The 13,433-nt window shown below is 36.1% G+C and overlaps 1 protein-coding gene across 1 annotated transcript; it reads left to right on the top strand.

Annotated features, from left to right (window-relative positions):
• Nucleotides 1-3,125: 3,125 nt before the first annotated feature.
• LOC110902146 (FBD-associated F-box protein At5g22730) lies at nt 3,126-7,804 on the top strand. Its single transcript, XM_022148874.1, has 2 exons — nt 3,126-4,079; nt 7,685-7,804. Exons 1-2 carry the CDS (start codon nt 3,126-3,128, stop codon nt 7,802-7,804), a joined length of 1,074 nt encoding a protein of 357 aa, XP_022004566.1.
• Nucleotides 7,805-13,433: the final 5,629 nt, after the last annotated feature.

Raw genomic sequence — 13,433 nt, 5'->3', positions numbered from 1 at the left:
TGCTGAACTGAATCAGGATCCTCCAGTTGTCATTGAGGATGCTGATTCTTCTGATGATGAATCTGATGATGCTGTCCCAGCAAAGTCAAAGTCTGATGCGGTAGTCAAAAATGAGGACATACCTTTCGAGAGCTCTAACAGGCCTTAGAGGACTGAACCCACGTATGTGGCAAAATACAGGGATGACTTGTGGCTAGGGGTGAAAGGCCAACCAAGATCGGATATAGCTGGTTTTCCACGTAATCTAAGCGTATGATGTCGATGGCCCAAGGTAGAGCACTCAATGGGCTAGGGTGGCCCCATTTCGCCTTACCAACCCCAAGGAAACTCCGAATACAGGCCTAGATCGTTTGTACAGACAGACTTTTTGGGTGCTAAGATCGAACCCTAACTAATATAACTTTCCATTTACCTTGCATCCATACTTATACTTTTATGATCCAAGTTGGGAAACAAATCCATAAAAATTAAAGATTAAATATCAAATCTGTAATTTGCCCCAAACCACAAACCATCCGTGTAATTTACTCTAGAGTTGAATTCGGTTTTGCTCCCTGTGGTTTGGTCGTTTTAATAGTTTTGCCCCAATTCTTTAAAAATAGCCATTTTATTCCCTGGTCAATTTAACGTATCTCTATTTCAGTTCTTGCCCCAAACAGCATCCATGTGCAACATTAAATAATTGTCATGTGCCCCTCACATGAGGGACAATTATGTCTTTTCTCATCATATCTTATTATTTAGTATTTATTTATATATCAAAAGGAAAAACACAACTCACTTTCACATACTTATCTTTCTCTACCTTCTCAGACCGCCACCACCCACCACATCTGCCGCCATCACCATCACCACCCCACCCACTACACCTTCTCTCTTCAAATCAACCACCTTTTCATAAGAATATTGCACCTTTCAAAACAAACACTAAAATAAAACCCTAACTTATATCATCCAATCCGCCAAATTTCAAACTCCCGTTTCTAAGTTCAGACAGTGACGGAATGAATGAGAGAGAAAACACCAACAAAATGAATATACACAGAGAGAGAGGACCGAATGAGAGAAATATGAGAGACGGAGAGAGGAACACAGATCTAAGTTCAGACAGTGACGACGCCTAGGTTTTCGAGCCAAGAACTCTAGCTCCGACGACTTTACGAACTCAAATGATGATGGTGACGATGGAGTTCGTTGAAATCTTATTTTAGATATGCTTTTAAAGGATTTTCGGGCAGTTAGGGAGGTCACTAAAGTGCGTGGGGTGGTGCAAGATGGTAGCGGTCAGGTGGAGGTGGTAGTGGTGGTCGGGTGGGGCAGTTGCAAGGTGGTTGTCGGGTGGGGCTATTGCAAGGTGGTTGTCGGGTGGGGCTGGGGCAACATGATGGTAGTGGTGGTCGGTGGAGGTGGTGCAAGGTGGTGGTAGTTGTCGGGTGGAGATGGTGGGAGGGGTGGTGGTTGTTCAGTGAGTTGGGGATGGTGTTTGATGGTGGGGTGTTGGTTGTTACAGTATAGAGAGAAAGATGCAGGGATGAAGCATGGAAGTGAATGTTTTTCTTTCGTTATACTTATGTAAATGTAAATATATACATGTAATTAATAATAATAAGGGAGGATGAGGAAAGACTGAAATGCCCCTCATGTGAGGGGGCACATGACAATTATTTAACGTTGCAAATGGATGTCGTTTGGGGCATGAAGTGAAATAGAGATAAGTTAGATAGATTAGTGAGTAAAATGACTATTTATTGGAGCAAAACCGTTAAAACGACCAAACCACATGGAAAACCACATGGAGTAAAACAGAAGTTAACTCTTTACTCTATTTATGTACACTAGATTTAATTCAGCATTAAATTTTAAATGTACAGCTATAAATTATTCTTAAATCACATTTAGTTTTTTTTTTCAAGTATTGAAAGACATCTATTTTATTTCCAACCTAAACCACAAATTCAGTTTTTATATTGTTAATTGTTAATGCTAATAACTTCATTGTCATTAATCATTGATCATTGATAATTGATAAATAATCTATAAATATAAGTTTAGTAAATCCTAAGCTATTGCTTTTATTATTATTATCCTAATTAATATATCAAATTAATATTCCGAAAGTTTCTCCGTGGAAGATGTAAAAAACAGGAATTGGCCGGGGATATATTCACATGGAATCATCACTAAAACTTGAGTGACTTAACTTATACAAATAAAACTAAAAGGACTTAAAAACAACATTGATGAAAAACGTTACATTTTGACTCTTGACATGTGTCATATCGAAATTCTATGTATAAAAGAACTGACAAGGGGACATTGGAAACCGATCCCCCTTATTATTCCTCCTCCGCGAATCACGATTCAGCAAGCAAGGTACAACGATTCTTTCTGCAATGTGATCGATCATCGATCATTATAGTAGTTTTTTGTTGTTTTAAAGAGTACATGTGATCTTATGTTCTGCTCATAATCTTAAATTAAAAAAATTAAACCCTAGTTTCATATTCTATGTTTTCGTTAATTCAGTTTTCTGCAAATTTCTATCAACTTTGTGTTAAGAATGTATAGTCATGTTCCTTATAATTTTCTGAGGTTTTATTTGATAATCCAGTGTATGGATCGATCTTAGTAGCATAAAGTGGCGTTGGGATGGATCGATCCAGATAGCATGTAACCTCATAATCTTCTGTTTGAATGTTTTTCAAATATTCAAAGAAGTTTACGAAAAATACCCAATCACTCATTAGGGCTTAATTAAACGTAATTGTTCGGTAAGGAGTTTCTAGATTTTTAAAACCTTTCATGGGGATGTAAAAAGTTTATTTCATGGTTCATTTGCTCATGATATATAGATGGAGTGTTGTCTTGTTAATCAGTGTGGTTCTTAGATCCTTCCCTTTTCCTCAAAAGCATTTTAATCCTGCTACTTTATATAGAGTGACTTTACCACATAATCTCTCTTTACGGATTTCGATACTTGATTTAAGTTTTATTATTACATCAAATATTTTTTTCTGATATACATTGAAACAATTCAGGTGACTGGAATGCAAAACCAGATTGAAAGCTTGAATTTCTGACTCTAGCCGTTCATACGGTTGCGGATTATGCACATCACATGAGCGATGGATTTGGCACGTGATGCAACAAGTATCAATGAAGAAGTAGAAGAAAAAGAAGATAGAATAAGCAATTTACCAGATGAACTTATTCGTCACATTATGTCTTTCCTTGATATGAAAAATGCTGTTCGGACCAGCGCACTGTCTCATAAATGGGAGCATATTTGGACCTCAACTCACAGTTTTAACCTTAATAGCTGTGAATTTGCTACAGTGCGTTTGTTTGCCGAATTTGTGAAGGGCGCGCTATCTCATCAAAAAATTCCTGTAGAAGTATCTAAGGTTCAGCTCACAATCACAAGAGCAGCCAACCTCCCTGTTGTTAAACGCGTTGTAAACAATGTATATATGCATAATGTAAGGGAACTGAATATGACATGCCTTGCTAGGAAATTCTATCAGTTTCCAGAATGTCTTTTCAGTTCTGATACTCTCAAACATCTCACCCTTGCAACCGGTGACCAATCTTTCTATCTACACAAGGCCAGCTGCATACCAAGAGTTGCATGGAATTTTCCGGCTTTAGAAACTCTATGTTTGAGGAGTATGCATTTAGGTGATCAAGGATATGAGAGCCTTGACCTTTTTTCCAAGTGTGTAAACCTAAGGGACCTCACTTTACATGAGTGTTGCATGTATGGCTTGAAGATTTTCAATATTTGTGCTCCAGAACTTTCTAATCTCACAATTAGGGGCACCTCATATCCAGATGTTGTCAATGTCGTCGCTCCTAAACTTGAGAATCTTACTGCATCTGTCAGGGGTACTGTTAATCAAGTTCCATACACATATGAATCTCTGCAGCTGTCCACGGAGGGTTTTGATTCTCTTGAGAAAGTGAATCTTTCCTTGACAATGCCGCATTTGGAACAAACGAGATTTTTTCCGCTGCTTCTCAATTTGTTTCACCAACTCCGCAGCACCAAATATTTGGTTATTAATTTGGATATCATTGAGGTATTTATCCTTACTCTTATTCTTTTATATGTTGATTAAAACTTGAACTAGTTTTATTGTGCTTGGGATGAAGAAAAAGTCCATAATTTAAACGTTAAACTGCTCGGACAAAGTAAGGAATACGATTTTCTTCTAGTCCATCCCTCAAAGAGGGGCGATTTTGGCTTTGGGTAACTTGATTGCTCATTGAACTAAGTTTATCTATATAACTTGAGATATTTATTAGATATAAAGGTGACCATATAAAAAATGATTTTAATGTAAAAGAATGCAGTTTCTTTTTCAAACTGATGAACAAAAGTTTTCAGATTGATATCTCCCCAAATTAGATTGTGATAGTACAATATCTAATCATCACTTTTAAGGAATCATAATAGAGTTTTAAGATAAATATTGCTTGCTTATTCTAAGCTGTCTCATTTTTTTTTTTTTTTTTGTTGCAGTAAACTAGTTTACAAAGATCATTTTTGTTAAATGACACTTGGCTAGCATGATTCGGTCATTGTTAGCTGTTGTGTTCTGCAGTATATTACTGTAGCATTTTTGCTCTTCTGAATTCCTATGAGCTACCAACCCATTAATTAGTCTAGAGATTTTGTTATGTACTTATTGCACTTATCCTTTATGTATGTCTAAGATAGTGCTGAAAGTTTCTATTTTCTAATTTATGTTTACTTGTTTGTATATAATGTACCAAGACCCTCTCATTATGCCTGGATCAACTATCACTTGAACCTTGCCCATTCGATAACTTGAAGTGTTTGGAGATAAGCATGGTGTCCCAGAAGCAAAATGACCATATACCTAGAGTACCCACTCAAGTCAGAAGCTACTTTCTTGAGAATTCTCCCAGTGCAACAGTAATCATGAATTTACCTCAGGTATTTACATGACCACATAATCCATGTATTTGTCACCGTATTTCTGTTAACATTCCTTTGTGACTATGTTTAATTAATTTAGGAGTGTTTTAATAAATAATGGTGTATCTCACTGCCTATTATATTACTAGTCAAAGGATTGCTTTATAATGGAAAGTTCAGTTTCTTGATTAGCTTACTAGCACATGGATACAATATATGATCTATCAGGTATTTTTTAAGGATACTTTTCTTGTATATTGGTTCACTTGAGGGTGCATGTAAGACGTAGGAATCCATCTCACATGGCGAAATCATGATTTGGTACTCCCAGAGAAGGATTGATGCCACTGTCATAAAAATAATTTTTATGTGTTATAAAATTCCACACCCTAATAGAAGATGTAAACAACTTGTTTTTACTTGGGAGTTGGGACAATGGTAAACATGTAGACTCTTAGGTGCTGGTTGTTTTTCAGAGGTAAAACGTCTGTAGTCTGCGAACCTGCAGACATCTGTAGCTAGCTGAAAAGGTGGACCAAACATCTGCAATCTGCAAAAAGAAAACTGTTTGTTTTATAACTTCTGCAAGCTACTGAAATATAAATAAACTGATTTATTAAACTTAAAAGAGTTTTTAAATATTCAAATTTAAATAAATACAAACAGTCAATAATTAATCTAATCTAACCGTGTAAAAAACAAAAATAGTATACCATTAAGATAAGAAAAGAAATGAGTTTACCTCATCTTGAAAACTTGTATAGATTTGATGAGATGAATAGCTAAAATAGTATTAATAATAATTATTATACCAAAGTATGACCAACTAAAATAGTATTTTCTCAATTAAATAACACATATAACTTAATAACTATAACGTAATAATTAATCTAATTTAACGATGTAAAATCAAAGCATATCAATTCAAGATGAGGAGGAGGGAGGCGGCGGTGGCTGGGGTGAAGGAGAAGGAGGTGTGCTAGGGTTTGTGTGTTTTTGTGACATCATGCAAAAAAGAAAGACAAGGAGAGGTAAGAAGAGCCTATCTCACATCTGTACCAAAAAAAGGACGCGCAAAGGTTTTTTTAATAAAAGGTCTTCGAGAAAACAAACAGTCTTCAGACCCAAACGTCTGTGCGTGGTATGCGTGATACAGACATAAGAGGCCTCTGAAAAAACAAACAACACCTTAATGTTATAACAGATAAAGCATGAGAATCTTGATTAATATTAAATAAGGGTACATACTTTTAGAGCAGGAAAAAAATAAGGAGTTAAGAGATCATGTGGATATTAGATTGCATGCATATATTTTGAGATTGTATATGTTTAAGAAGGAACTTCAACCTTATATAACAGTGCTACTTTGCAAAAGAAGCACTATCCTCTTCCATTTATAGTCAGGGGCGGACCCACATTGGTGCCACCGGGGTCCCCGGACCCAATCTTTTTAAAAAAAAATAGTAGATTCGGTATATTAAATTGTATATGGACCCCATAAATACAATTAGGTGGACACCATAGAAATAAAAAGAAAGCTGGTGTAGTGGTAAATCTCCCTTTTTTCCACCAAGAGGTCATGGGTTCAATCCTTGATAAGCCCACTTTTCTTATTTTTTTTTTAAATCTAGTTCAAACCTCACTTTAACTCGACCCGAACGAGGACCGACCCGAAAATGGACCCCATTGAAATAAAATTTTGGGTCCGCCAATGTTTATAGTGAAATCTTTGCTGATTTACATACCCTTACAAGTTGTCTTGAAGTATCTTGTTGGAGTGCTGTTATATGCCACATATGGAGTTGAGATAGGGACTCCAAGTATACCAAGGGACCTGTAAAAGGCACCCCAGACAAATCTTGCATCATTAATGTCATGTCGATATACGTGCATCATCGAACTCCTGCAAGTGTAGTAAGTGCATGAATTCAGGGAGACAAAGCAGTTCACCTCTCAACAAAATTTGCACATTAAACTTATCTTCTACTCATGTGGCTTCTCATTCCATCTATGCTGATTATAAATCTACCCATTTATAAGCTAGGATAATTTATTCACTTATGAGTGAAATATCTATTAATTGTGGTGAACACAGCCAGATTTCTAGATTTAGAAAGAAAACTTTTTGTCAGACAAGACAACAAAACTGTTTTGATTAGTTACCTACTTTGATTGAATGCAAAGATTGGAGATTGTGGAAGTTTAAGAAAGAACTTCTTCCTTATGTATTTGATAACAGTGCTACTTTGGAAAAGAAGCACTTCTTTTCCATTTATAGTGAAATGTTATATCTGTAGTTGATTTACATACCTTTAAAAGTTGTCTTGAAGTATCTTGTTGGGGTGCTGTTATGTGCCACATATGGAGTTGAGATAGGGACTCCAAGTATAATGAGGGACCTTTAAGAGCCACCCGGGACGAATCTTGCATCATTAATGTCTTGTCGATAGACCTGCATTCGAACTCCTGAAAGCGTAGCAAGTGCATGAATTCAGGGCGACAAAGCACTTCACCTCTCAACAAAATCTCCACATTAAACTAATTTTCCAATCATGTGGCTTCTTATTCCATCTTTGCTGATTATAAATCTACTCATTTATAAGCTTATAATAGTTTATTCGCTTATTATTGAAATTTTAATTAGCCGTGGTGAATACAGCCAGAGTTCTAGATTTAGAAAGAAAACTTTTCATCAGATAAGACAACAAAGCTGTTTTGACTTATTACATGCTTTGATTGAAGGTGCCAGAGAAGAGATCAAGGCAGCAGGAAGATGATGAGACAATGGCTAAGAAGGTGGCCAAATTGAAGACAGAAACGAAGCAACCAGAGACTGCGGCCCAAGGGAAGAGATTGTTGTAGGCAAAGACTGAACCTCCTTCTCCAAGACTGTCATCTATTGTAAGCTTTCAATTACCTTGAACTCATGACTATGAATCTTTGATTCAACTTTTACAATAGTCATATGAGCACAAATTATCTGCACAACAAACATCCAATGTGCTTATTTATTGCAGAACTTAAATTTTCACTTGGCACTACTATTTAATGAAGGTTGAGTAGAGACCAGAACTTAAATTTATTTGCTTAAAAGGTCAAATTAAGTAAAACTGAAAACCAAAGGGCTTTGGTCTTTGGCCTAGTAGTACCAAGTTGTTGAAAAAAGGTGTCACTCCCCAAGTGTCGAGGTTTAAGTCCCGTGGTGGAAAGAAGGTGTAGATTAGAGTCCCCTGATGCATAATGAAAACTTACATACAAAGAAAACATGCTAAACAAGTCATACAATTTAAAGTCGCCCAATGCATAACCAAGTGTTTACAACCTTCTAAACTGTTTCATTAAAAAAAATCATCATTTTTAATTTAGTAAGGGTTTTGTTTCATTTTGAATGTCTAAATTCCTTATGAATTGAAAAATTTTAAAAACAAGGGTTGTTAAGTAAAACCCAACATGTTGTGGTCCACCCTAAAAATTTACCTGGTATACAATTGGTGTGCTTAAAAAATTGTACAGCTGACCAGTTAGTTTGGGATTGAGTTTAGAAATGACTTATTGACTTGTTAACTTTTTGAAGAAGCCAATAAGTCATTTTCAAAAGCCCGGATTTGGGGCTTTTCCAAATGAGTTATTGATTTATTGGCTCCAATAAGTTAATAAGTTATTTCAAAACTCAATCCCAAACACCCTCTTAGTGACTTCTCTTTTCATTTTTAAGGTTTTGTTAGTATGATTACTGGAAGCAAATTCGTTACAACTGCAATAGAAATGAGTGATGCAAAGAATTTACTTTCCACCTCTTATGTCAATGTATCCATTTTTTTTTCAAAAGTTCTTTTTGTTTGGCAACTGATATCTAGCTTTCTAAATGTTCAGCATCAGATGCCCACATTCTCAAGTGTTGATGGGTCAGGAAGCAACATGGATGTTCAGCGTTCAAACTAAGAGATATTTCAATGCTTTTCTTTAATGTGTGGGCTTGCTTTTGTTGTGTATTATATCTTGATGGCACAGTTTAACTATGGCAACTAACATCAAGTTATGGTAAATGTGTGATTAGCCTTTCATGGCTATAATGTTTAAATCTAGAGAGATTATGTGTGTTTTATACATTTAAAATTGTTTTTTTTTATTGTTGGGGTTGTCTGTTTTGGGCTATTCAACGAATTTTCAAATGGCCGTTTAAAGGTAGAGGGTTATGATGCAAGCCTTAACTTTCAAACGGCCATTCAACAAGTAGTCAAATGGCTAAACTTTTAAAGGGGTAGGGGCCTAATGACGTGAGCCTTAACTGTCACAGAGCCTTTTGGTTCAACATCAAACAGTCGTTTGAAAACCGTATGGGACTAGAAAGCAAAGGGTGTGGGTATAGCTTGCCCCTTCAAAAATCAAATATTATGTTCACGGACACAGTTAAAAGAATTTTAAGTTTCCACGTCTCAAATCAAGGAGCATTGATACAATTGTCTATTAAAAAAATCATTTTTTGGGAAAACTGGATTTTAATAATCCTGTTTTAAACAACTAGCCTATTAGAGATGAGAAAGAGAGATTGGGGAGATAAATGTATATCATTGATATGAAAATGGATTACACATGCCTCTATTTATAGGCTTACAAGAATAGGGGGTTAAGTATATGGAGAGTCATAAGTAAAGTGGATAGTCATACAATTAATACATAATAATTCATAACACTCCCCCTTGACTATCCACGTGACAAAATAATACATTATTCTAATAATACGCTTGGTGATGCTGCCTCATTAAAAACCTTGCCAGGAAAACCCAGTGGGATAAAACCATAGCTAAGGGAAAAAGAGTGCAGCGCGTATTATTCTCCCCCTGATGATTTAAGCTCTTTGAGTTGACGCATCCTGATGCCATGAACCAGTTTCTTGAATGTAGAGGTCGGAAGTGATTTAGTAAACAAGTCTGCCAAATTATCGCTAGAACGAACTTGTTGGACAGTAATATCTCCATTCTTTTGCAAATCATGTGTGAAAAAGAACTTTGGTAAAATGTGCTTCGTTCTGTCACCTTTGATATATCCCTCCTTAAGTTGAGCAATACATGCTGCGTTGTCTTCATGCAAAATTGTCGGTCCCTCATCTCTCATAGAAATACCACAAGACCCACGAATGTGTTGTATTACACTTCTTAACCAAACACATTCTCGACTAGCTTCATGAATCGCCAATATTTCTGCATGATTAGATGATGTGGCTGTGATGGTTTGCTTTACAGAACGCCATGAGATAGCAGTGCCTCCACTTGTGAATAAATATCCAGTTTGAGATCGTCCAGTGTGAGGATCAGACAAATACCCTGCATCTGCAAAACCAACCAAACTTGTTGTTGATTGGTTAGTAAAATACAACCCCATATCTTTTGTACCTTGAAGGTATCGAAATATTTGTTTTACCCCATTCCAATGCCTCTTCGTAGGGCATGAACTATATCTTGCCAATAAATTTACAGAAAATGATATATCTGGTCGTGTATGACTAGCAAGAAACATTAGTGCACCAATTGCACTTAAATATGGTACTTCTGGACCAAGAATTTCCTTTCCATCATTCGGAGGTCGGAATGGGTCTTTCTCGACATCAAGAGATCTTACAACCATTGGGGTACTCAATTGATGTGATTTTTCCATATAAAACCTTCTAAGTAACTTTTCTATGTAGTTTTGTTGATGTACAAGAATTCCACCCTTAAGGTGTTCGATTTGTAACCTGAGACAAAATTTTGTCTTTCCAAGGTCTTTCATTTCAAATTCGCTTTTCAAGCATTCAACCGCCTTTTGGAGCCCCCTTGGAGTTCCAATTATATTCAAGTCGTCAACGTATACAGCAATTATAACATATTCAGATTCTGACCTTTTTATGAAGATACACGGGCATATTGAATTATTTTTGTAACCTTCTTTCAACAAATACTCACTAAGGCGATTATACCACATACGCCCAGATTGTTTTAGCCCATATAATGATTTGTTTAATTTAATTGAAAGATATTCTCGAGAACTAGATGTACATGAGTTTGGTAATTTGAATCCTTCAGGGAGTTTCATGTAAATATCAGTATCAAGTGAGCCATAAAGGTAGGCTGTCACAACATCCATTAGGCGCAGATCAATCCCTTCTTGTATTACCAGACTAACAAGATAACGAAAAGTTGTCGCATCCATTACCGGAGAATATGTCTCCTCATAATCAATCCCAGGTCTTTGCGAAAAAACTTGTGCTACTAATCGTGCCTTGTATCGTACGATTTCATTTTTCTCATTGCGTTTTCGCACAAAGACCCACTTATATCCGACATGCTTTACACCTTTAAGTATAGGGACTACTTGTCCAAAAACTTCTCGTTTATTGAGGGAATCTAATTCTGCCTTAATTGCGTCTTTCCAATTTGGCAAATCATTTCTTTGTTTACATTCCTCAACAGATTTTGGTTCTTGATCCTCATTATTTTCCATTACTTCTAGCGCTATGTTATATGAAAAACTGTCATCGACGTCGATTTCATTTCGGTTCAATACCTTTCTAGACATGATATAATTTATTGAGATCTCTTCGTTTTCAGGTACCTGAGGTTCTTCTGGAACCATCATGTCTAGTGTCTCTTCAGGATACTCTTTTCTTGGCATTATCATTACCTCGATTGGGCCATCATTATTTGCTCCTTTTTTCTTTCGAGGATTTTTATCTTTAGAACCGATTGGTCTACCACGTTTAAGACGTGCATTAGACTCATTTCCAACATGTGGTTGTCCTTCTGGGACACTTATTTGGTATGTGTGACTTAGTTACTCTTTTTGGGTCAGTAAATGCGTCTGCGTCTGGTACTTGATTTGCTAATGTTTGTAAATGAATTATTCTTTGAACTTCTTGTTCACACTCTTTAGTTCGAGGATCAAGATGAGATAGTGATAATTCATTCCAAATTATATTATTATTTTTCAGCTGCTTTTCGTCTCCCCCTAATGTTGGGAATGTTGTTTCAACAAAATGACAATCACTAAATCGAGCTGTAAATAAATCACCTGTTGATGGCTCTAAATACTTAATGATCGATGGTGATTCATAGCCAACATATATTCCTAACCTCCTTTGAGGTCCCATCTTTGTTCGTTGTGGTGGAGCGACGGGAACATATACGGCACAACCAAAAATCCTTAGATGGGAAATATCTGGTTCCTGACCAAAAACCAACTTTAATGGGGAGGAAGTGTGATAACTCGTTGGCCTGATGCGAATTAGTGTTGCTGCATGTAAAATTGCATGCCCCCAAGCAGATGTTGGTAGTTTTGATTTCATAATCATTGGTCTTGCAACCATTTGAAGTCGCTTGATAAGCGATTCAGCAAGTCCATTTTGCGTATGTACATGAGGTACCGGATGCTCTACACTTATGCCAATAGACATGCAGTAATCATTGAAGGTTTGGGATGTAAATTCCCCAGCATTATCCAACCGAATTTTCTTTATGGGATAATCTGGGAAATGTGCTCTTAACCTTATTAATTGAGCAAGTAGTCGTGCAAATGCCATATTACGACTTGATAGTAAACTCACATGTGACCATCTAGTTGATGCATCAATTAACACCATAAAGTATCTAAATGGTCCACTGGGAGGGTGTATAGGTCCACATATATCCCCATGTATTCTTTCTAAAAAACTCAAGGATTCTGTCCCTACCTTAACTGGTGATGGGCGAGTGATTAACTTCCCTTGTGAGCATGCAACACATGTAATATCCTTAGATTGAAGAATCTTCTGGTTCTTCAAATAATGACCACATGAATTTTCTATAATTTTTCACATCATTATTGATCCGGGATGGCCTAACCGGTCATGCCAAATGATAAAATTTTCTCGATCCATAAACTTTTGGTTTATGATTGCATTTGATTCAACTGCACCAATTTTGGTACAATACAAACCAGAGGCAAATGCGTGTAACTTCTCTAATATGTGTTTTTTTCCCGAAATAATATTTTTGATTTGAAGGTACTCGTCATGTCCTTCACATGTAGTCTCAAGATGATATCCATTTAGACGAATATCTTTAAAGCTTATCAGATTTCTTTGAGATAGTGGGGAAAATAAGGCATTGTTAATTTTGAGCAAAGTTCCACTTTGTAGAACTACATATGCTTCTCCAAAGCCTTCAATTAACTTTGTTTTACCAGATATAGTACCAACGCTTGCTTCTTTCATTGTTAAACTAGAGAAATAATCCCTTTTCTTTAGGATTGTATGTGTAGTAGCACTGTCTATTAGACATACATCTTCACCATTAATATGAAGTTTAGTAGAATACTCCATATGCTTCAAAACAAAATAAAGCTTCATAAATAAAAATATAATATGGTTCAAACATAACAATTTCATAAAGTGCCCCAAAAACAAAACTTAACAAAATCCCAAACAAAATGTCTTAATAAAACATCAAGGAAATAGCATAATTTTAAATATAATCAT

The sequence above is a fragment of the Helianthus annuus genome, chromosome 13, assembly GCF_002127325.2.
Source record: "Helianthus annuus cultivar XRQ/B chromosome 13, HanXRQr2.0-SUNRISE, whole genome shotgun sequence".
Classification (NCBI taxonomy): domain Eukaryota; kingdom Viridiplantae; phylum Streptophyta; class Magnoliopsida; order Asterales; family Asteraceae; genus Helianthus; species Helianthus annuus.
The sequence above is the reverse complement of the archived record's forward strand: the minus strand, read 5'-3'. Positions and strand labels throughout refer to the sequence as shown.